The sequence below is a fragment of the Populus trichocarpa genome, chromosome 16, assembly GCF_000002775.5.
Source record: "Populus trichocarpa isolate Nisqually-1 chromosome 16, P.trichocarpa_v4.1, whole genome shotgun sequence".
NCBI classification, from domain to species: Eukaryota; Viridiplantae; Streptophyta; class Magnoliopsida; order Malpighiales; family Salicaceae; genus Populus; species Populus trichocarpa.
The window spans coordinates 1,065,920-1,089,632 of NC_037300.2; the positions used below are offsets into that span (position 1 = coordinate 1,065,920).

At 36.1% G+C, this 23,713-nt stretch overlaps 4 protein-coding genes across 9 annotated transcripts in view; 2 read left to right on the top strand and 2 right to left on the bottom strand.

Annotated features, from left to right (window-relative positions):
• Positions 1 to 575: 575 nt before the first annotated feature.
• On the bottom strand, positions 576 to 4,264 carry LOC7455859 (UDP-arabinose 4-epimerase 1). 2 transcript variants are annotated; one of them, XM_052448159.1, is made up of 8 exons: positions 3,323 to 3,926; positions 3,002 to 3,115; positions 2,687 to 2,886; positions 2,382 to 2,523; positions 1,968 to 2,062; positions 1,558 to 1,706; positions 1,320 to 1,457; positions 576 to 1,203 (listed from the first exon to the last, which is right to left on the bottom strand). In XM_052448159.1, the coding sequence occupies exons 1-8, from the start codon at positions 3,449 to 3,451 to the stop codon at positions 977 to 979; spliced, it is 1,194 nt and encodes a 397-aa protein (XP_052304119.1). In that variant the 5' UTR covers positions 3,452 to 3,926; the 3' UTR covers positions 576 to 976. The 2 variants fall into 2 exon arrangements, with proteins under 2 accessions (XP_052304119.1, XP_024442894.1); XM_024587126.2 differs by lacking the exon at positions 576 to 1,203 and adding an exon at positions 3,933 to 4,264 and having other exon boundaries at positions 1,320 to 1,464; positions 3,323 to 3,453.
• A 2,097-nt stretch (positions 4,265 to 6,361) lies between these two features.
• On the top strand, positions 6,362 to 13,934 carry LOC18106064 (protein PAT1 homolog 1). Of its 2 annotated transcripts, XM_006373584.3 has the most exons (5): positions 6,362 to 6,737; positions 7,707 to 7,849; positions 9,016 to 9,072; positions 10,356 to 10,431; positions 11,267 to 13,934. In XM_006373584.3, exons 1-5 carry the CDS (start codon positions 6,686 to 6,688, stop codon positions 13,303 to 13,305), a joined length of 2,367 nt encoding a protein of 788 aa, XP_006373646.2. In that variant the 5' UTR covers positions 6,362 to 6,685; the 3' UTR covers positions 13,306 to 13,934. The 2 variants fall into 2 exon arrangements, with proteins under 2 accessions (XP_006373646.2, XP_024443863.1); XM_024588095.2 differs by lacking the exons at positions 6,362 to 6,737; positions 10,356 to 10,431 and having other exon boundaries at positions 7,780 to 7,849.
• A 939-nt stretch (positions 13,935 to 14,873) lies between these two features.
• The window catches only part of LOC18110473 (7-deoxyloganetin glucosyltransferase-like), a 36,673-nt gene continuing 27,833 nt past the window's right edge, over positions 14,874 to 23,713 (top strand). Inside the window, exon 1 of one of the 4 annotated variants that reach the window (XM_052447767.1) lies at positions 14,874 to 15,139. In XM_052447767.1, the coding sequence (XP_052303727.1) occupies positions 14,986 to 15,139 (154 nt within the window). In that variant the 5' untranslated portion in view covers positions 14,874 to 14,985. Of the gene's footprint in view, positions 15,472 to 23,713 lie in introns of all 4 variants that reach the window. The other 3 variants (XM_052447768.1, XM_052447770.1, XM_052447769.1) reach the window with 3 other exon arrangements.
• Positions 20,858 to 22,629, bottom strand: LOC18110469 (7-deoxyloganetin glucosyltransferase). Its single transcript, XM_006388729.3, has 2 exons — positions 22,106 to 22,629; positions 20,858 to 22,012 (listed from the first exon to the last, which is right to left on the bottom strand). Exons 1-2 carry the CDS (start codon positions 22,587 to 22,589, stop codon positions 21,060 to 21,062), a joined length of 1,437 nt encoding a protein of 478 aa, XP_006388791.2. The 5' UTR covers positions 22,590 to 22,629; the 3' UTR covers positions 20,858 to 21,059.

A 23,713-nucleotide genomic window follows, 5' to 3' on the forward strand; every position in this document is an offset into this window, starting at 1 on the left:
TAAGCGATAAAAATATGTTTGGTTTTAGGAACAGAGATATAGATATAAAATAAATTTATTTCTGTTATAGTTTTAAAATGAATTTCTGTATTTTTAAAATAATTTAAAATAAAAGTTACAAGAGGATATATCTCTTTTGTTTTTTGTTTTTTTTGTTTTTCTCTTCTATTTCGAGATAGTAATCAAATGCTTGGTGATAGAACTATGAGACTCCATATAACATTTTCATCCCTTCTAGTTAGTTTCTGATTCTTCTTCTCTGCTGCTGGAAGCCGCAAATAGCACTTACCATTCTCCCTCCCTCCCACTGCGACACAGACAATGGTAATTTGAGTTTGGCTTGCTGTATATTGTGTGCTTGAACTTGTTTGTGTTTTTCTATGGATCGAAGGAACAAAAGACAAAATTAAAGGGCCAGATCGTAAGAAACCCTCTTAAATTTCAGGAAAAAAAGAGAGAGAAAATTATGTTAATTTCCATTAGCTATTAACAATTGGAATAACATCTACACGTTTTGAAACTTATAGGGTAACATCGAAAATTCTTAAGATACAAAAGTAGAAGTGCAACATTGATGACTATGTATATGCATCGTAATTTGCATTGCAGCAATCACCAAGTCCTTTTATTTACAGATCTATTGAGATTTTATTCCAAACCTGTGCAGGAGTAGAATAACTTGTGATTTTAACCCAGCTATACTAACGACAACATTTACTGATATGACCAAGGATTGGATTGAAACGACTTCCCTGTCGAACCCCTTTGTGCCTGTATGAATATAATGAGAAACTACAAGATCCTATACATCTCTATCTATGGATATGTCGAAGTATATCAGACTCTTCTTTCTTTACATTATTGAAGTTTCCTACAGCTTCTCAGACCTTCAAAATTCTGTGTACGATTCCTGGAATATAAGAAATGTGTGTTTGACCTTAATCGGATGACTCTAGCAAAGGTTTCTATAGTGCAATTAACTGTGACTGTAACCATTCAAATGTGACTTCTGCCATTTCCATGCAATCTGCAAACTCTTCTTAAGGTCAGTATATTGAGCTTTCCAGTTTAGCTCTTGTTTTATTTTGGAAGGGTCACTGAAGACCTCAGCATAGTCTCCTGGCCGACGATTGAGGTATTCAACCTTTATGTCCACACCTGTTGCCTTCTTACATGCCTCGACAAACTCCTTCACTGATCTACCTGTGATTGAAAGGAATCAAGCAATATTCAGGATCAAGAAATGCAAGAAAAACTGAAACACTCAAAATGGAAAAATATGAAATTGAATTTCAACAAAAAAAATATAGTAAAAAAACCTTTTCCAGTTCCAACATTGTAAATGCCAACTTTTCGAGGCTTTGCATGGGCAAGAGCTTTCACATGGGCATCGACCAGGTCAGTGACATCGATATAGTCCCGTACACACGTGCCATCAGCAGTTTTATAGTCTATCCCTTTAACCTGAAGCCATTGACATAAGCAGAACTTCACTTCCTTGATGTGAGTATGATCATATATATTAATCGATTAATATCATAGGGAGGTAGCCCCAACACTGAATTGTGATTCTCTGTTTTAGTCCTGGTATTATTCCTCGAGCTGCATCAAAACAAGCGCCAGAGATTCGGCCATGCTCACGAAGTTCAGGTTGCGGAGCTTCCCCTAATCTTCCTTCTGGATCAGACCCAATAACATTGAAGTATCTGTAAACATGGGCATTATTTTGATCAGAGTGCTGGCTGCTGGACAACAGTGGAAGAAACATATCTGTGAAATTAGATAAGGAAAATTCATGCAAAATCACTAAATTAATTTTCAGAGAACAGGGATAACTGATTCATCATCGAATTCAGAAATTGTACTTCAATGTCTGATAAATACTGTCGAAGTCCTCGATAGGACATCCAGGATTAAGCAGAGGGAAACATGGTACTAACAACAATCGAAGCCAGAGCACCACTCACCTTAGGATCATGACAGCCATGTCAGTGGTTTTTGAGAAGTCAATTATGATATCTTCTGCCATTTTCTTGGCTTTTCCATAGGGGTTGATTGGAAGCTGAAATCACACACCAGTTAAACGAGTGAAGCACGAGGAAAAATGAGCTATGGAGACATTTTGTCCTTGAGTCAGAATAATCTTCAACACAAGAATTACAAAATTCCTCTGTAGTTGAACAGACATGCTAGAGTCACTGCTGGTCAACACCTCAAGGAGCTATTTGATATCTACATGGTCTAATTCATATTATATTGTTTAGTTAAAGAAGAGGTTTCTGGCATGTCATATGGGGATTGAGCTACAGCATTTGCATATTCGAGGGGGAAAACTCATCATAGTATAGAACCAAGAATGATAGCGTAAACCAGAAACTTACCTGAGGAGTTTGTTCTGTAATCGGCATCTTAACAGGCTCGCCGTAAGTTGCACAAGTGCTAGAATAAATCAATGTCTTCACCTTATGTGCTGCCATTGCTTCTAAAACTACCAAGGTATTTGATGTGATGTTGTGATAATATCTGCACAGCATGGTAAAAATTAATTCTAGAGACAACTGCTAGCAGATACATTGAGATGACAAAGAAGAACTGTACTTCTATGAAAAACAATTTAAGACAGTGACCGGATGCAAACAGTAGATTTAGCAAGATAAATGTTTGAAATTGAAGATTCGAAGTATACCTGAGAGGTTCCATTGTACTTTCACCAACATATGCAACAGCAGCGAAATGCATCACAGCATCAAATGCATTTTCAGCAAAGATTTTGTTTACAGCTTTTGCATCTCCCAAGTCTGCGTATATGAACTGTAACCGCCCAGGCTCCGGAAATAGATCTTGGAGAACTTTAACAGCACCCAGATTCCCTCGAGAAAGATTGTCCTGACAGAGAAGGCATAGAGATTATAAATCCATGAAATGACATAGTTAATTCAACATCAGAACTCATATGCTTAGACCAAAAAGATTTCAAGTTTCCCGAATGAATTAAACATACCACTTTAGTTACACGGTATGAATCCTTCAAGAGTCGAAGTGCAGCATGAGAGCCAATATACCCAGCACCTCCAGTCACTAAGACATGCGTTACGCCGAGCTCATGCTGGGAGAACTGGATTTCATAAAGAAAGAAAATGTCACACACAGCAAGAACTATTTGTCCTCTTAAGACTCTAATGAAGGACTCACAAATACAGGGCCCCTTTTCCTTTTCTTGATAAGAGCTGCTAATAAACACTGATATAGATTATAAAATCCACATGGATAACAGGCATAGATTGTATGTACACAGGTTTCATATATGAAGAGAGTAATATACCAAGCTGAGGCTGCTATAAGTAGGTGACTGGTTCTGCTTGAGGATGATAATGCATACTGTAATGCAGAGCGCAGCTGCAATAATTTTTCCAGCACATCTGCTCTTTCGTCTTGAATCCAGATAATCCATGCCTAATGGCACAAATATATTAAGTAGCAACAAAAATCAAACTTGAAATATTAGATATGATCAAGGAATTTTCACAATAAACTCAGCTTAAAGGTGCATGCCATCACAGTACTCTACTGATCAGCGAGATTCAAAAACATGAAGTTAGAGCTGAGGAGTAGGCATAAAAAAACTGAACAACACAAGATTTCCAATTCATTATCTCCAAAGAAAGCCAAATCCAGAAAAGAATCCATCCCACCAACACAATTTCCAGCTAAAAAGTTATCTTCAATACCAGTCTGCTAAACAAAACCAAGATCAGATTTTTCCCTCACAAGTTAAAAAACCAAACACTTCTACAGCAACCCTCCTAAAATCCAACCACAAAACAAACTAAATATTGCAGTTCTGGTAAAGAAAGCACGCATGGCCAGTGTCAGAAAGGAAGTAAGAATAGAAAGAGAACATAGAGATTAACTAGCCAGAGAATCAGACAAACCTCTTCAAATATTCTAAGAGAACATGGAACTGATCAAAGAATTAGACAACCTTTTTAGTGATTTTAAGAGAACAGAAGGACACCACATAAAGTGTCAAGGACTGAATGAGTTGTGAAGACAAGTAGCTGGAATATTATATGAACATTTAAAGTCAACTTGTAGCAGGGATGTTGACTTTTCTACTTGGAAATGAATAAAGAATGGACCGGTTGTGAGGATGTGATGGAAAATTAAAGGTAAAGACTTTGAAAGTGGGTGCTGAAACTGCCATTGTTGAGAAAGAGAGACTTGGACCAAGTTCAATGGTCTTCATGGATACGGAACCTTTTGAAATGAGAGGGAAATTCAGGCAATGCAGAATAATAACTCCACATTTGTGTTTTCAAAAGCGAAAAGAAATTCGATGCATATATGCAGAATAATAATTTTTATGTTTTTTATATATTTTAATGTATTGATAAAAAATAATTTTTAAAATTAATAAAATATTATTTAAATATATATTAAAAAAAACTTTTAAAATTTAACCGCTACCAATCCGACTCTACCACCCCAAATCCTAGTGTCCTTGCCAAGGAGAAATGGTTTGCGTATGGTACATGCAACCCATGGTCCCAACATATACATATACATATATATATATATATATATATATATATATATATAAGAGGTCCCTCTCATGCATTAATCAAGAGTTGAGGTGTCATGGGGTGGTTGGCGACCAAACGATCACTCAAGATTTGACTTGAACAGTGAGTGAAATGGTTCCATATTATCATCTTTAATTAAAATTATTTAGTTAAATAAATTTTTTTCCACTAATTCTATAAAAAATATATTTCAAACCTTGATTTTATAAAAACTAAAATACTTTATTTTTATTGAGAAAGATGTACTTTTAATTTATTTTACAAATAAAAATCGAACATATATCTTTTTTAACCTATTTTTTAAACTGCAATTAAAAATACTAAAGAAAAACTACTCATATCTTAAAAAGAGTAGGTTAAATTATAAATGTCAAATCCATTTTGGAGATTAATCTCCTACATAACTAAATTAGTAGATCAACTTAGAGTGTATTGAGATAAATAATTTTTATTAAAATAATAATATTTTTGTTGTTCTAAAAGATATTTAACTAATTGGGTTTTGAGGTGTTTAGAAGTATGGGAAAAATATTATTTTTTAAATTATTTTTTTAATTTAAAAATATATTTAAAAAATATATTTTTTTTTATTTTTTAAAATTTATTTTTTACATTGGTATATTAAAATAATCCAAAAACATTAAATTTATTTTTTTAAATTTTGACAAAAAATAAATTGAATTTCAATATCAAACGAGCACTTAGACTTAATTTGATTTATAAAATTAAATCACTAAAAAACCAGCTCAATTAAATAAATTTAATCAAATCAATATATTATTAGATTTAACTAAGATTAATATGAGTTAAACTCAACTTGTCGAGCCGGGTCAGATTTAATTATTGTGGTCAAGACAATTACAATAAAACATATTTTAAAGTGTTTGTTTCCATACCAGATTAATTTATTGTCAACATTATCTACTTGAATCTATCTAAGATTTCATTTGTTTCATGGAAAATAATTTTTTGAAAATCACTTTTGAAACTTTCCTGTGTTTGTTTACTATTAAAAAAATTGATCAATAAAAAACACTTAATAGTCAAAGAAAAATTTGATTTGATTTTCAAGAAAGTATTTTCTTTTTATTTTAAGTATAAAATACTTTAAAAAAATTATAAAAAATTTAAAAATGTCTTGTTATTTGCTGATTGAATCAAATTTGATCCTTAATATTTTGATTGCTATATATTTTGTTTTAAATCTTTTTTTTTTTAATTTTATCCATTAAAATTTGATTTATTTTGATTTTAATTTTAATTTTGATCCTAATTTGTTTTTATTACTTGTTTTCTCTTATAATTTTTTAATTAAAAATTTTTATCTATCAGATTTAATTTATATTCTTTAGATTAGTATTTATTTTTATTTAAAATAATTTAAGAAATTATAATTTTTTTTAATATCATCATCTTTTAACTTTTTTATTTGTCAAATTTATTCTTTATTATTCTAATTATTATTTATTTTATTTAAAATAATTTATATAAATATATATATTTTTAATTTCATCCTTTAATTTTTTATCTATAAGAGTTTGTTTTGTTTTTTAAGTAAATTTTTTAAAAAATATTATTAAGTTATTTTTCAGTATTTTTTATATAGCTAAATGTTAAAAAAAAATTTCTAATTTATTTTTAAAAATACTATTAAATATTGAAAAATATTTTACTTTTTAAAATTACTTTTTTTTTTAAAATATTTTTCAACCAACAATCAAATTGTAATTATTGTATCAGAAAATATTTGGTGTTGATGTTTAAAAGTTTATATTTGTTGACCATCAAGGGAAAAAAACACACCTCTCCTTCCTCTTGCCCTTTCTTCTTCGATGCTGAATAATAATCCCTCTCTTCCTCTCTTTGCAGAAGAGAGGGGTTTCTTCCCTTCAAAATAAACCCTAAACTTCCCTTTAGTTTCCTCTCCATACCATTCCTCTACACTCCCACCTCCTTCTTCTTTTGAGCAAATCTTAAATTACTCGCTTAAGGGTTTCTTTTTTCCAGTAAAAAACTAGAAAACGACGTAGTTTGTTCTGGAAATCTAGGTTTTTCTTTCTTTTCCCTTTTTCTTCTTTGCTTGTTTGCAGGTTTTTGTAAATATGGAGCGATCTGATGGCAAGGATTTCAAAGAATTCACTGAATCTTCTTCAGGTTCTTACCTCTCTCTTGCTCCAATTATTTGATTTTTAGTCTTTTTTTATGATTCTATGTATTTGATTAAAAAAACTGATTCTTTTTGGGATTGGATTTAAGGTTTTTTATTTTCCTTTTTCATGCTGGGATATGAAATATTATTAAAAAAAAAGAGAGAGCTTTTAGACTCTAAAGGGATTTTTTTATAGAATCTAAAATCTTGGGATTTAAGAAAGACTAGGTTTTTTTTTTTTTTTTTTTTTTTTGGGGGGGGGATTGTGATTCTGGGTAGGGATAGATTCTTTAGATTTGGGAATATACTTAAATTTAGCGTAGGGATGATTTTTGGGTTTTGTGTTTATGAAGTTTGTGGCTTTTTAAATCAAAATTCTCGTTCTTTTGTTGTTTGAATGAATATCGAGCTTTGAATTTTATTTATTTATTATCTTGCGATGCAAAGCAAGTTATGATATATGGTGAGTAAGTTGGTTTTGAATTGTGTGAATATTAGTTTGGATAGCGTGATTTTAGGTTGGATCAGTAATGTGCTAGTTAGGTGCGTGGCTTTCGATAGTGGTGATTGGAACTTTACATGATTTTCTGGTAACCTAGTCTTTACTAGATAGAATTGCTGTGATGCGATTTTGTTAGTGTATGCTATAGCTGAAAACCCATCTCGCATGGCAAGTTTTTATAGCTGATGCCCAGCTTCTGTTACAAATTTTTTTTATTTTCTTGAACTTCTTCAGGTTCTCTCATCATATAAGGTCAATTTTATTGGATGCACATTGGGGCTTATACTGATGCATATTGTTTTACTTGTTAGTCCTTGTCTTTTACTCCTCTGTGAAGGGTGCAATCTAGTCTTCTATACTAGAACGTGAATTCAGATAACTCATAGTTTTCCTACTGCTTCATGAGTTTGTCAAGCTTGCTCTTCTGTTAACTCTGCAACTTCATAACTTTTTTTTTCAAACTATCTTTCAGGTGCACTCTTTGACGCTTCACAGTACGAATTTTTTGGTCAACATGCTGTGGAAGAAGTGGAGTTGGGTGGTTTAGAAGATGAGGGTGAGAATCTTTTGCTCGGGCCCACCAATGATGAGTACCGTTTGTTTGATAGAGATGAAGTAAGATATTTTTTTTGCTTCTCTAATCCTTTCAGCATTTATTCTCACCATTGCTCTTTTACTGAAAGCATTTTAATTCATGACTGCTGAATATAATTAGCTTAATGTTTTATCCATTTGAATCTGTTTGATTATATGTACCATATGTGTATTATTTTTGGATGCAGATATCAATTAAGATCTTGTTACTTAGTAATTGATTGTCATTATAGCTGGAGGCTTGATGTCGTTGTCTTCATTGTGCATTTATTACTAAACTGGTAGTTTAGAGTTAATCTATCAAAACTAAGAAAGATTAAAAACATAATACTGAACTAATTATGGCATTTTAAAACATTTTGTGTGTGTATGTGTGTGTGTGTGTTTTGATTTTTGAGTGGTAATTATTGTTTTGAAAACAAAGGAGGTTGCTGATATATAGTTCCATTTTCAAATGGTAATCACTCTTATAAATGATCTTTATATGTGTGCAAAATTAAGTTTCCCGGTCCTTTCTGGTTGCGGATATATGGTTCCATTTTCAAGTGGTAATCACTCATAAATGATCTTTAGATGTTTGTATAATGAAGTTTCCCGGTCCTTCTTTCTCGTGTATGAGATAAATTCATTTGTGACTTGAGAAAAGAAACTAAAACCTCTCATTTCATAAGTTGCATCTGATGTTTAGAAGCTTGATGGTAAGAAGTTGCCAGTCTGCTGTCAGCAGCCAAATGTTCTTCCTGTTGTTATCATCAAAAAAGGATCCTGTAGAGGAGAATGGCCTATTATGTGCTTAAACATAGCAATTTGATGTCAGCTACGTCTGTTCTTTCCTGTGTTTTTATCATTTCAGTGTCCATTGTAATGTTTGTTTAACTCTTATCTGAAGAGTTATTGAAAAAGAAAGATAAAACTTTTATTTGTTTGTCAGGTACTTTTCTGTTCTGTTGCAGCCAGCTATCGTGTACCACTGTTTGCTATACTATGACACATTTATAATCTAAAAAATATTCTTCATGCTTCTTAAGGCTGTGGTTGATTTTTCTTCTAAACACTTGATTATTCTTTAACAGTAATAGACTTGCCTTTTGTTTCAGAATCGAGTATTGATTTAACTTCTAGGGGCATGAATTGCTGCTGTAATGGCTCTCATTTTTGTTCTCTTCTTTTTTTCCTTTTGATTTCAGGGTGTATGTTTAGGATCTTTATCTGAAATTGATGATCTGGCAAGTACTTTTGCTAAGGTTAGATTCTTTAACTTTTATGGTTATGTATAACATAATACTCAATGAGTTTTGCATGTTTTATATTTCATTTCTGTATTAAGATGTCAAGTTTAGTTATTATCATAGAAATTGTGAAGGGTGCAAAAGCTAGCTTGTAGATTTTTTGGTAAGTGCTTAAAAACTGCATATTGCAGGGCCGCAACAAGGTTGAATTAGTTCTTATGATGCATCTCAATTTAAAAAATATCAAAATGAAGTTTTCTACTAGGGCCTGATGGTTTTGTCTGAGTAAAAGGGATAGATGCTAAGTTATGAGTTCAAGGAAGAGAGACAAAAAGTGGAAGGGACAATTGTGTCGATTGTTCTCTTGATCTGAACATATTCTGTATCATTTGTTGGTTGCATTATACCTTCACCTCGATACCCACCTCCTCTTCATCTCTTATTGTTAATAAAAATTTAAGAATTTAGGAGCATGAGAGAACATTTTCACAATGAGGATTAATTCATCTCCATAGCAGAATACAGGAAATAGAAAATTAAATCAATAAAAGTAAGGTATTGCAGCGCCAGTGAAATGTAAGCTGAAGATATCTTGTCAAATGCTGCAGAAGCAATGCTCTATTGAGAGGGCCTAGAAAGTAATCTTTCTACCCTATAGTTGCTGCTTGGGAGGGAGTGGGTCTTTGAACATTCTTGAATTCTGGTCAATTCAAATGCTCCAAATCACAACAAACATTGTAAACATGTCAAAAGTATTCTTCTACCTCAGTGAATTTCAGTACAACTACTACACACAAGATGTAGCACTCTTCCCCTTTCCAACCTTTCTTAATTCATCAAAAGCTAATTTCTGTCTATCATCTCGGTTTGGAAAAATAACTGAAAAACTCTGTTAAATGAGTTCTATGTAGCACATGTATGCATTGAGGAGGTCAAATGAGGAAGGCCAAGATTCTCTATGAACTGCCTCAAAGAGTATGAACTGAACATGCATTTTCTGTTAGATGAGTTTTGGTTTCTAAACCTGAAACTGCCATCATAAGCATTAGCTGGTCTAACATTAACTTTGAGATGAGCAACAACAATCAAATACTTCCCTTGAGCAGGTCAGGCCCAAGCTAGGGAAGTTGGGATGAGCTCTTGTCATTATATCACATTATTCTTCTAGGATAATGCTCTCTATATTCTCTTCTACTATTGTTTATAATCATCTTGCCTCTGGTATCTTTTCCAACCTGTTTGAGGGATGCTTTGTAATTTTTTTTGTTGGATTGTGAATTTGTTGTCCATCTACACAGTTGAACCGAGTTGTAACTGGACCCAGGAATCCAGGAGTTATTGGTGACAGAGGATCTGGATCCTTTTCGAGGGAAAGTGAGTTCAACTGTTACTTTTTGTTTACATTATCTTGTTGCACTAAATCAAGAAGTTTACTAGACTTATTATTCTGTAAATTTGCTTTCTGAGTGCTGAGCATTTTATACGATCATGTGATTGGGGAGATTTGATTCTCATATAATTGTTCAGTTTATTTGTGAGCCAAAAAGTATTATTGAATAGAAATGCTTTCATTCTTTGTTGTCGGCTTGAAAGTGAATTATTACCTGAGTTTTCTTCTCCATTTTATTTAATTTACGAAGCATTTCATGATTGTCTTTCTGACTTTATTGAGTTTTTTCTATAAGCCTGATAATTTGTCAGATATTTTTAGCAGGAGTCCTTACATATGTATGCAGGTCAGAAGTCATTCCCATCAATAAGATGGAGTGGCTTCTTGGCTAAACTTAATTAATTTATTTTTTTGGTTTCTGCTAACCATTTTGAGATTGATTTAGTCAGTCTCATGAACTTCTGGTACATCCATCATATCACTTTGCGGCAATTAGTATGAACAATTTTGTTGTGCCAGATGGTTGCTTGTCCCCCGGTTTCTTAACTGAAAGAAGTAATAAGATATTTTGGGTACATGCGTACTTCTCATCACGTGCTGGCAACTAGTGCAAATGATTTCTGTGGTGTTTCCCAGTGTGCAAAATAAGATGTAGTTCCTATAACTTTATTTGATGATTAATATTGATATATTTCCACTTTCTAGTATACCATAGTTATTAGTTTGCAGTGTGGCATATAATTTTTTTAGGTCAGTGTTACTTCAATGGTGGTGTCTAAGTATACCTGCCATGATATTTAATAGCATTTTCTTTTTCAGGCTCATCTGCCACTGATTGGGCACAAGATGGAGAGTTTACGAGTTGGTTAGATCAACAAATGTTTAATGCAGAAAATTCTCAGGATAGCAAGAGATGGTCATCACAGCCCCAACCTTCTTCTGCTTGTTTCTCAGAATCAAAACCTTTGTACAGAACTTCCTCATATCCCCAGCAGCCACAACAGCTTCAGCACTTCTCAAGTGAACCAATTCCTGTACCCAAATCAAATTTCACATCTTTCCCTCCTCCTGGTTGTTCGCCACACCACCTTAATGTTGCTTCTCGTGCTGGTGGACTGCAGTCACACTTGTCTGCCCCGAATCTGTCTCCTTTGTCAAACTCTAATCTTCATCTGGCTGGTTTACAGCATGGGTTACATTATGGTGGAAATCTGGCCCAGATCACGTCTCCTGGCCTTTCTTTTAATAACAGGCCACAAAAACATTGGGTTAATCATGCTGGCTTATTACATGTAGATCAGTCTAGGCTCTTACAGAGTATACTGCAACAACAATTATCACATCAAAATGGCCTATTGTCTTCCCAATTAATGTCACCACAGCAGCAATTGCAACAGCAGAGACTGCACCCTTCAGTTCAACCATCTTTGGCTCATTTTGCAGCAATGCAATCTCAACTCTTTAATGCACATCCTTCATCATTACATATCAGGGAACAAAAACATAAATCATCCCAAAGAAACCGGCGCTTTTCACAAGGCTCTGACACTAGTAGTCAGAAAAGTGATGGTGGCTGGGTGCAATTCCGATCCAAGCATATGACAGCTGATGAAATCGAGAGTATTCTGAAAATGCAGCATGCTGCTACTCATAGCAATGACCCATATATAGACGATTACTACCACCAAGCTTCTCTTGCCAAAAGATCTACTGGGTCGAGAACTAAAAACAATTTCTGCCCGTCTCACTTGAAGGAGCTACCTTCTCGATCTCGTAACAGTGCAGACCAGCATTCTCATCTCCATTTTGATGCTCTCGGGAAGATGCCCCTCCCTTCCATACGGAGGCCTCATCCCCTTCTTGAAGTTGATCCTCCTGGTTCTGGTGATGGAAACTCTGAACAAATGTCTGAGAGGCCTTTGGAACAGGAACCTATGCTTGCAGCTAGAATCACCATTGAAGATAGCCTGTCTCTTCTTCTTGATGTAGATGATATTGACCGTTTCCTGCAGTGTAATCAGCCCCAAGATGGTGGGGCTCAGCTCAGGCGTAGGCGGCAGAACTTGCTTGAAGGATTGGCAGCGTCACTTCAGCTTGTTGACCCACTTGGCCAAACTGGCAAAACTGCTGGACTTGCCTCAAAGGATGACATTGTGTTCCTGCGGTTAGTATCACTTCCCAAGGGTCGAAAGCTCATCTGCAAGTTTCTTCAGCTTCTGTATCCCGGGAGTGAACTCACCCGTGTTGTCTGCATGGCTATTTTCCGTCACTTGAGGTTTTTGTTTGGTGGCATTCCCTCAGATACGGGAGCAGCTGACACAACTACAAATCTCACAAAGACAGTTTCTGCATGTGTAAGTGGCATGGATCTTCATGCATTGAGTGCTTGCCTTGTAGCCATAGTTTGTTCTTCAGAGCAGCCACCATTTCGGCCTCTTGGTAGCCCTGCTGGGGATGGAGCCACAGTTATTTTGAAGTGTCTTCTTGAAAGAGCTAGTAAACTATTACATGGTCCCCAGGCTTCTGCCAACTGTGGTATGCCCAATTTTGCTCTCTGGCAGGCATCATTTGATGAATTTTTTGATCTTCTTATGAAGTACTGCCTGATTAAATATGACACTATACTGCAATCAGTCTATGCAAAGACACCACCTAGCGCAGAAGGTATTGATTCAGAGGTGCGTGCAGCAACAAAACGAGAAATGCCTGTTGAGCTTTTAAGAGCTTGCCTTCCTCATACGAATGAACGCCAGATGGAACTTTTAAGACATTTTGGGCAGCAACGCAATACCATTACTGGCCTGAGTGCACATCCAGGGAATAGTGGTCACATAAACTCTGAATCAGTGAGGAGTTGACCGAGGAAAGAATTAAAGATATTGCAACTGGATGGCCAATCTGTTTACATCAATCTCTCGGCAAATTTGGACATGGAAATGGAACTAATGTGGTTTGGAGCTTGGAAGTGGCATAGATTCACCTTTATTGAGTCAGGTTTTTTAAGGGTTCATCTTTATCTTTCTAATAGTTTCCTTCAAAGGATTATCCAGGACTCTCATCTTGTTAAGACTTATAGTCATATGCATAAATGTGTATTATGGTGGAAGGAAAATATACATGGGAGATGGTGACTGGGAAGTCTTTTTATCTTTTTTATTCTTCCAAGGAGCTTTATTTTGGTGCTCTAAGTCGTAATTCCTGGCAAAAGTTAAAGCTTAGGGGATAGATTGTACAGGATAAACTCTCCCTTTTCTTTTGATCCCGCCTGTCCATTGGAAGTGAAGAGAGTTGTCATGGTGTCCAGTGTTCAGGACCATCAAGCGGGATGCACTTGCTGGAGAATGTTTCAGTCGGGCCTTACATACAAATTCTGTAATGGGGTATTCTGCTGTAACTGTAATAAATTGCGAAGGCAACGCATAAGAAATGTTCTGTTAGATTAAGGGAACTGAAAGTCCTGAATTAAATGTAGTAAATTTCTCTCGCACTTGCAGACATTTCTTAATAATGGGGGAGGGGGGTTTAAGAGCCTATGTTTCCCCTCCGTAACTTGTTTGCTCTATGTTAGGCATGTGCATGTTTAAACAGAAATTTGAACCTTCGACCTGGAGATTTTACGTTTTTACCTAGCTGTAAGACCACAAAAGAAAGGACAAGTCTTGTCTTCCTATATAGTAACTTCTTTAATGGGAAACCTCTCCTGGTATACAAGGTTCCTGTCTTGACTGGCAACTCTTCCATCTTTTTCTCTGATTAGATTTTATTTTGTGAATTTTGAGGTATTTGGATTGACATCCCTTTTTTCAGGTTTTGATAAATGGATTATAATTTTCCTAATATGTATTGGGAGTAGCATTACTCATTAATTTTTACCAGTATCATGCATGGCCAAGGAAAATCATTATAATAGTTCTTTCCTCAGCAAACTGAACTAAGAACTTCTTTGGACTGTTCAGGAGCTAAAATTACTAGTGGAGAAGAAGATATTAAATTTCCTTCTCTATTCTTTGCGAAAAGTGATGCATTTCCTCTCAGAAGTCGCCTGTATATAGTTTTCTGAAGAATCAATTGAAGTGGTCGTCCTCCATGGTTCATGAGATGCATGATACAGGGGTCTAGGGGATGCATTTCCCCTCAAAAGTTGTCTGTAGTTTTCTGAAGAATCAATGGGAGTGGTCCTCCATGTCTAGGGGATGCATTTCCCCTCAAAAGTTGTCTGTTGTTTTCTGAAGAATCAATTGAAGTGGTCCTCCATGGTTCCTGCTCATCTCAATCAATGAGCTGTTATTCAACTGATTTTAATTTCATTTCCTCTTTTTTTTTTTTTATATATATTTGTATTATTATGTGATTAATTGTGTTTGAAAATTTCCACTGCAGAACTTTTTACTTTATTACATTTCAAAAGAAAAGAATAAAAACATTTGTGGTCTCAGTAGAACTACTGCTCGAAAACACCAGAGATTGTGGTCTCAATAGCTCTGCTCCAAAACACCAGACTCTCCACTATTCTCCGTTGCTCCTGATTTGCTAAAGCTATGGCTGATAAGCCCCATGCAGTTCTTATCCCACTTCCATTTCAAAGCCATATAAAATCTATGCTAAAACTAGCCAAACTACTTCATCACAGAGGTTTTCACATAACCTTTGTCAATACTGAATATAACCATAGACGCTTACTTAAATCTAGAGGTCCTAATTCCCTCAACGGTTTGCTTGATTTTCGATTTGAAAACATTCCAGATGGGCTCCCTCATTCGGATATTGATGCTTCAATTCCCAAGATATCCTTGCACTTTTTGAGGCTGTCAAGAACAACTTAATGGCTCCATTCAGTGACCTACTTAACAAGCTCAATGAGACAGCCACTTCTAATGTGCCCCCAGTAACATGCATCGTGTCGGATTCCTTGCCATTCACTATCGCAGCTGCTGAAGAGCGAGGAATACCTATTGCACTATTTGAAACTGTCTCTGCTTGTTGCTTCATGTGCTTCAAACAACTTCGTCCACTCAAAGAAAAAGGTCTTACACCAATTAAAGGTATGAAGGTCCACTGTTTATCACCATTTCGGGGTTGTTAATATCTGGATTGCAATTTAGTAACAAAAGATAAAGCTAAATGTAATTTTGAAGAGAATGATATCTTCTTGTTTTATTTCAGAGTAAGTAGAATTTATAATTTATACTGATGGTTTAACATCAAGATTCTATATTATTGCCTGTGAGCAAGCCTAATTATCTATGAATAAGGAAACAAATAATTAAAGATTCAATTACAGTATTTGACTAAACTTGATTTCCTATTATGTGATTGATTTCCTATGCTGTGCTTGATTTCCTTTAACACTCCCCCTCAAGTTGGAGTGTATGTTAATTACACCCAAGTTGCTAAGTAAAGTCTCTAACTGTGTAGAGCTTAAAGGCTTAGCAAGCAAGTCTGCCGGTTGGTGTGTAATTTGAATATAGGCTGTCTGAATCATTCCTGCTTGAATTTTCTCAAGTATCAAATGACAGTCTATTTCTATGTGCTTGGTTCGCTCATGAAAGACGGGATTCGATGATATGTGCATTGCTGCTTGATTATCACAGAACAAAGTTACTGGCTGTGTGTGATTTATCTGTAAGTCCTTCAAAATGTTTTTCGGCCATGTAATTTCGCAGCATGTAGTAGCCATGGAGCGATATTCTGCCTTTGCACTTGAACGTGATATTGTTGTTTGTTTCTTGGTTCTCCAAGAAACTGGTGCCTCTCCAAGTAAAATGCAGTAACTAGTAGCTGATCTTTTCGTGTCCTTACAACGAGCCCAATCAGCATCACAAAATGCTCGTAACTGAAGTGCACTTGTGGACGGCAACATGATGCCTTGCCCAGGTGTTTGTTTGATATATTTGAGCACTTTATAAGTTGTGTCTAGATGGGGTTGCCGGGGCTTGTCCATGAATTGACTTAAGATATGCACAACATAAGTCAAATCCGGTCTAGTTATAGTTAGGTAGAGTAACCTGCCAACTAACCTCCTGTATGTTGATCCATCCTCCAAAAGCTTTCAATCGGATTGTGTTAGGGACACATTTTGCTCCAAAGGAAACCCAGATGGCTTGACACCCAAAAACCCCGTATCATCTAGAATGTCGAGTGCGTATTTTCTCTGTGACAGACTGATGCCATGTCGTGATCTTGCAACCTCAATGCCAAGAAAGTATTTAAATTGCCTTAAGTCTTTAAGTTTGAATTGCTTGGACAAGAAAAGTTTGGTGTTCTCTATATCCTGGAAATTATTCCTAGCTAATATCACATCATCAACATATATCAGTAATGCTAAAAAGTTACCATGATGGCTTCAAATGAATAAGAAATAATCAGACAAAGACTAATGGAATACTGCAGCCTTGAGTGCACTGGACAACTTGATAAACCACTGTCTAGAAGCTTGTTTTAAGCCATACAGAGATTTATGAAGTTTGCAAACGAGTGTCTCCCTTTTTTGCTCGAAGCCAGGAGGCAAAGTCATCTAACTGATGTAAATGCCAACCACACAAAGCTGCCACACTAAGTAAGATGTGGACAATGACCATCTTGGCTACAGGAGCAAAGGTTTCCTGATAATCAACGCCTTCAACTTGGTTGTAGCCCTTAGCCACCATCCATGCCTTATATCGTTCCACTATCCCATCAGCCTTTAACTTGATTATGTATACCCACTTGCAGCCGATTGGCCGTTTGTGGGATGACAATGGTACCAAACTTTAAGTCCCAGTGGCCTGTAAAGAAACTATCTCATGGTGCATGGCCTCATTCCACCGAGGATGTTGAACAGCCTGTGAAAAACTGGTGGGTTCTTTGAGGAGGGTGAGTTGAGCAGTATAAGCCTTGTGATGGGGAGAAAGGTGAGTGTAAGATAAATAAGTAGAGAGGGGATAAGCAGTACCTGAAATGTGAACCATGTTCGTGGAGGATGTTGGGTCAGGCTTTGAAGGGAGAGTCATGGCGAGATGAAAATCTTGCAAGTATGAAGGAGTGGTAATAGAACGACTGCCATAACGAAGGGGAGGAATGGGCACAAGGGAGGAGTGGGCCTGTATGGGAGATAAATCAGGTAGTTGAGGGATAGGGGTGACTGGAGATAAAGACTCTATGAAGGGAGATGAAGACTCTATGATGGGAGCCAGAGGGGTATATGAGCTGGTGGAAGGAGGTGTCTGGGAATTGGGTGAGTTGGTGAGTGTAGGGCAGGTAATTGGAGGAGGGGTGCAAAATCTATGTCGAAAGGTAAGGATGGTGTGGGAGGCAAAAATGATGGGGCATCAGGATTAGTATATGATGCAGGTGTAAGAAAAGGTAATATGGATTCAAAGAAAACGACATCCCTGAAGACTATTATTCTTTGTTTAGCTAGATCAAAAACTCTATACCCCTTTTTCCCAAAAGGATATCCAAGAAAGATACACCGAGATGCTCGAGGATCAAATTTGGAGTGACTTTGTGCATGGGTGGAAACAAAACATAAGCAACCAATACTCGTAAGTGTGAGTCATTGGGAACTGTGTTGAATAGTTTTTCATATGGTGTTTTTCCGTGGAGAATAGGGGTTGGTGTTTGATTTATGAGATAAGCGGAAGCAAGAATAGTGTCACCCCAAAATTGATTAGAAAGACCGGCCTGAAGAAGTAAGGCACGTGCCATATTTAACAAATGCCTATATTTGTGTTCGGCAACGCTATTTTGTTATGGAGTATTAATGCAACTAGTTTGATGAATGATACTTTTGTGAGCGTAAAAGCTTTCAAGTTTGAATTCAAGACCATTATCACTACGAATCATTTTGACTTTGGAATCAAATTGATTTTCAGCCATGTTGATGAAGTTGACTAGAAGATCCCTAGTATCGGATTTGTGTTTCATAAGGTAAATCCATGTGCATCTAGTGTGATCATCAACGATAGTAAGAAAATATTTGGCACCTAAAATAGAAGAAACTTTATAACCACCCCAAATGTCAACATGGATAAAATCAAACAGAGATATAGTAGTAATGAAACTTGAAGAAAATGGAAGTCTTATTTGTTTTGCTAATGGACAAATCAAGCACTTGTCGTTAGAACAAGAATTAACTTTAGGAAATAATAGAGAGACTTTGGTTGAGAGATGCCCAAGACGTTGATGTCAAAGGTTCGGGTTGGAAGTTTTGGCATGGTTGCATGTTCCTTTCTTGGCTTGGTCGAGAAAATAGAGACCCTTCATTTCAATTCCCGTCCCAATCATCTTCCCCGGATGTAGGTCCTAAATCACACAAAATTGGCTTAGAAAAATGGTTATGCAAGAAGAATCAAATGCTAGTTTGCTAATGGAAATTAAATTCAATTGGAAATATGGGACACACAAAACATTATCAAGGATCAAATCAGGAGATAGATGAACTCTGCCTATGTGAGTTACTTGTGCTATTGATCCATTTGGTAATTCAACAGTGCAGCCATTAACCAGTCTTGAGTATGCGAGCAGATTTTGATCATAAATCATATTATCCATGCACCCACTATCCAAGCATTTTTATGTTTGTAATCCAAGCACACAAGAATTTGTGAAAGTACTTTCTTACTTCCAATTCTTTAACAAAAAGTAGTTACGGAGTCTCAATAGTTGGATGAAGATCTGTTACAATTGAAACACATGAAAAGCCTAGAAGCATAGTTTTGAAACCCGGCCCGGCCCGGCGGGTCGAGCCGGCCGACCCGGGTCTAAGCAAAAAACAGCCTGGGAATTGGCCCGGTGAGACCCGGTTGACCAGGTGGGTCGACCCGGAACCCGGCCGACCCGGGTAAACCCGGCCGAGACCCGACCTTATTTTATATATATATATGAACACAACGACGTCGTTTTTTTTCCTAAACACTCAATTTAATTGAAAGTCATCGTCTCTCTCTGATTGAATGTCATTGTCTCTCTCTGTCTCTGACCCACAATCTCAAAATCTGTTCGTTTTTGGCGATGATATCTGTTCAAAATCTAATCAAAGAAAGAAAATACCCTTTCATCTTTGCTTTTGCTATCTTACTCGTTTCTGCCAGTATCTTCTTATACTCAAATAATTTTCAATCTCTCACATTCTCTCTCAGAGATCTACAAAAATCTAACCCCACAATCTCAAAACCTTCTCAAAAAATCCAAATCCAAGGTGTTTGGTGCCTCTTCCTAATGGGTATTAAGTGTCAATTCAGCGGCTGAAAAGCAGGGACATGGTGAGATTATTTTGATTAATTCTTTTGGTAAGATTTTGGTTTTAGTTAATTTTCTTCCTTTTTATTTCAGGTTTTAGTTGTTGGGCAAAATTTGAAAGCTTAATTTTAAGTGGAGGACTGAGGATAACAGAAGATTATTCTGTTGGATGGTTCACCTGAGAATTCACTTGAGTTCATCCAGGTCCAAATTGCCAATGTGGAATCAAAATTTGCCACTGCAATTTTTGACTCTGGTGAGATTAAAGTGGAGGGAAGAGTGAAAGACAGGAAGCCCCACCTCACCAAGGTAGATTCATTTGGTGTTGATGTGAGCATGGAAGGCAGCCTCATACTTTGCAGTCAGGTTGATCAACCAGGTATGATTGGCAGTGTGGGGAATATCCTTGGTGAGGAGAATGTAAATGTGAGTTTCATGAGCGTTGGCAAGATCGCTCCACAAAAACAAGCAGTAATGACCATTGGTGTGGATGAAAAACCCAGCAAGGAAGCGCTAAAGAGGATTGGGGAGATACCAGCAGTTGAAGAATTTGTGTTTCTTAAGTTGTAGGGCGCACAATTCCGTCATTCTTGAACCCTTTTTTTTGGGTTGACCCGGGTACCCGGGTCAACCCATCTGACCCGTGACCTAATCATTATACCGGGTTGATCACCGGGTTGGGTTTTAAACCTAGAAGACACATTTATGAATAGATGGAAAAAGAGGTTTGGTCGTACAAAATATATTTTGCGAAAACATCAATAACTTTTTGATATGATCGTGATCAAATTTTACGAGGAGGTTGTATAAGCACTTCACTATAATAGGTAAACTTACTGTGTCCACTATAAAATTAGGCCTAAAAGATTTTTTTCTAAGTTTGTGTTTTTTTCTCATTAATTTTGAATTATAGCTTTTATTTTTTTCTTGTTATTTCTTTTCCTTTCTTGTTAATATCCGCTATAAACATATTTGAGTTATTATCATAATTTTCTTGAGAGATTTTTTAGAAGATTATACTTTGTTTGAGAATAAACAGCTCTTTCTGGCTAGAGTTTATATCCAACCCTTTTTCATGAATTTGTATCTTTGTGTTCTCTTGGTCAGAATAAGTCTCAAGCAACAATCTTGGTTAAGATAAAAAAAGGACTGAGAAAAAGGATCCACATCCAAGATCAAACGCATCTCATATAATGGAAAGCACATAGATTATATTAAAATGATGCAAGAGTCAAGAAGAAAAAGAATTTAGAAACTCTTTCCAACAAAATAATGCGGATTCGAACAATCCCAGGACTCAAAAGAGAATGAGAAAATATTGAGGCTCTTATTAACAACACCAGATCAATTAACAATTGACATATAGCACAAAAAGTACATTGAAAAGTATGAGTCAATCTCGAGTGAGTCTTCTTGACCTTTCATGACAGAGCACCTCGTTTATCAGCTTGTCCAAATTCATGGATGAGGAACCATTTGGAGCTGTTGCCTCTTCTGCTAATTTTTTCCACTCCATGGACCTGCTCTTCATTTTCTTACCTTTCTCTCCTTCCATCAACTCTCTCACAAGCTTCTCCACATTATCTCTTTTCACATTGCTATCAATCTCCATTCCAATCCCCCACTCAGTGCATGTATACCTACAATTTGTTTGTTGATCACCGAAGGATGGCCAACAAAGCATAGGCACCCCAGAAGAAATGCTCTCAATTGTGGAACCCCATCCACAATGAGTTATAAAACCTCCAACTGAAGGGTGGCTGAGGACTTCTTCTTGTGGACACCAACTAGCAATGAAGCCCCTCTCTTTAGTCTCTTTCATAAACTCTGGTGGAAAAATAGGCGAGTCCCCAATGACCATATCAGGTCTTATTGCCCATAAAAATAGATGACCACTTTTAGCAAGTCCCATTCCAAATTCAATGAACTGCTGCTTTGAGATGACTGCTATACTGCCAAAGTTCACATAAATTACTGAGTTTGGTTCCTTGGAGTCAAGCCATTGCAGACACTCGGACTCTTCTTTCCACAGGTTACATCCAATGGACTTCAGATCATCTCCAGAAACTTGATTGAGAAGCAACTGAAGTGGACCGATTGGAAAGACACGTGAATGCATAGAGAATAGAGCATTCAAAACTTCTTGCTCCAAAGCATCAAAAGTATGCAAAATAATTGCAGAAGCTTTAGAAGCACTCTCAACTGCTTCCATGGCGTTGTTAAAAAACCAACCATTTGGATCCGTACTTCGAGAGAACCTTGGAATATCTCTTAAACGTAGATCCTTCATTCCTGGAATCCCGTCTATGATTCTGTCCGCGAAATCATTTGTTTGAAAGCTCTCGTCTGCAAACACAAAGAACAGTTGGATGCAAATTCGGAGGTAATTTCAATCTTCAAAAACCAAAGGGCAATAAAAAGTTGATTTCATATTCATACCATCTAATGGCGCTAGGCCTTTCTTTTTTAATGCACGAAATTGCTTGGAGCACATGAAGACACATGCAGATATAGTAAAGAACAACGCAATAGGTATTCCTAGCATTTCAGCAGCACTGATAGCAAATGGCATCATACCATCAGAGACAATACAAGTCACCGGGGGCACACCAGAATATGTTGTGTCATGAAGCTTGGCAAGCAGGTCATTAAATGAAGCCAGTTGGTTTTTCTTAAAATCTTCAGCAGATGCAAGAGTATCAGAAGGAGGGACGCTGTCCGGAATGGTTTCAAATCGAAAATCATGAAAGCCATTAAGGGAATCAGGACCTCTAGAATTAAGCAGCAGTCTATGATTGAACTCAGTATTGACAAAGGTTATGTGAAACCCTTTGTGGTGAAGTAGTTTGGCTAATTTTAGCATTGATTTTATGTGGCTTTGAAGTTGGAGGGGGATAAAAACTGCATGAGGCTTGTCAGCCATGGCTTACATGCTATGTTTCTTCTGTAGTGTCATATGAATGCTATTATATTAATTTGTTAGGCTGTTGTCTATGGTTAAGGACTTAAGGGTGTTAAAAGAACTAATTCAACTTAAAAATTTAACCTACCAAGTGAGGTCTAAAGATATTATTTATATTATTCTCTAATACATTCCCTTAAATTAAAACCTTGTATTTAATTTTTTGATTAAATAAATAGAAATTGTGAGATTTGAACTCATGATCGCATGATTATCAAAACTTTAATACCATATCTAAGAACCAATTCAACTTAAAATTTTAAATTTTTAAATCAAATTTAAAAATAGAATTTATATTATTTTTTAAAAAGTAGATAAATTAGCCTTTGAATTAGCGTTTGAATCCATAGTCAATATCTCTCTGGTGGATATTATACCGAATCCAAAACCTTACAGACGGTTTATTTTTGGGTTTATCTTATTTATATTAATCTCATTTTTTTAACCCCAACCATATTGTTATTGTAAATTACTTTGTACTCAGTTTTAATGTCAAAGAAACCGGGCAGCAGAAACCCGATATTCTCTTATTGACAAAAAATCTCCGGTAGGCCCGAAGTTGAACCTGAAGTTTGTACACACCTTCAAGTTTTCTTTCGAAAAGGGCTCATAATTGACCTCCTTTGCCAACAAGTCCAACCTGCATCTGCACTCCTTCACGTGATTTTTTAATATGTGATGTTACAGTAGCTGTTATTATTTGTTGTTCTTTTTCAGCATCGTCTCTCCCTTTTTTTTTTTTTCACGTGATTCCTCTGTATTGCCATAACTTTTTTTTTTTCACTTTTCCCTATCATCTCTCGTCTGCCATGTCATTATCTTTTTTTTTTTTTTTTTTATTCCTAGACATGGATCTTTTGGCTTTTTTTAAAGCCATTATATCTGCATGAATTTGTTTAAGATTGTTGATTTTGTACAAAACATTAATGGAAGGATGAATTGGAAACGCATATATAGAATACAAATGAAATCTTAGCCTGCTATAATCTTCTCTATAAGTATCACCACACCTCTTATGTGCACCAATCAATGCAAAGCCAAACAATTTAGGCAAACATCTCCTCAGCACAGACACCACATTAAGC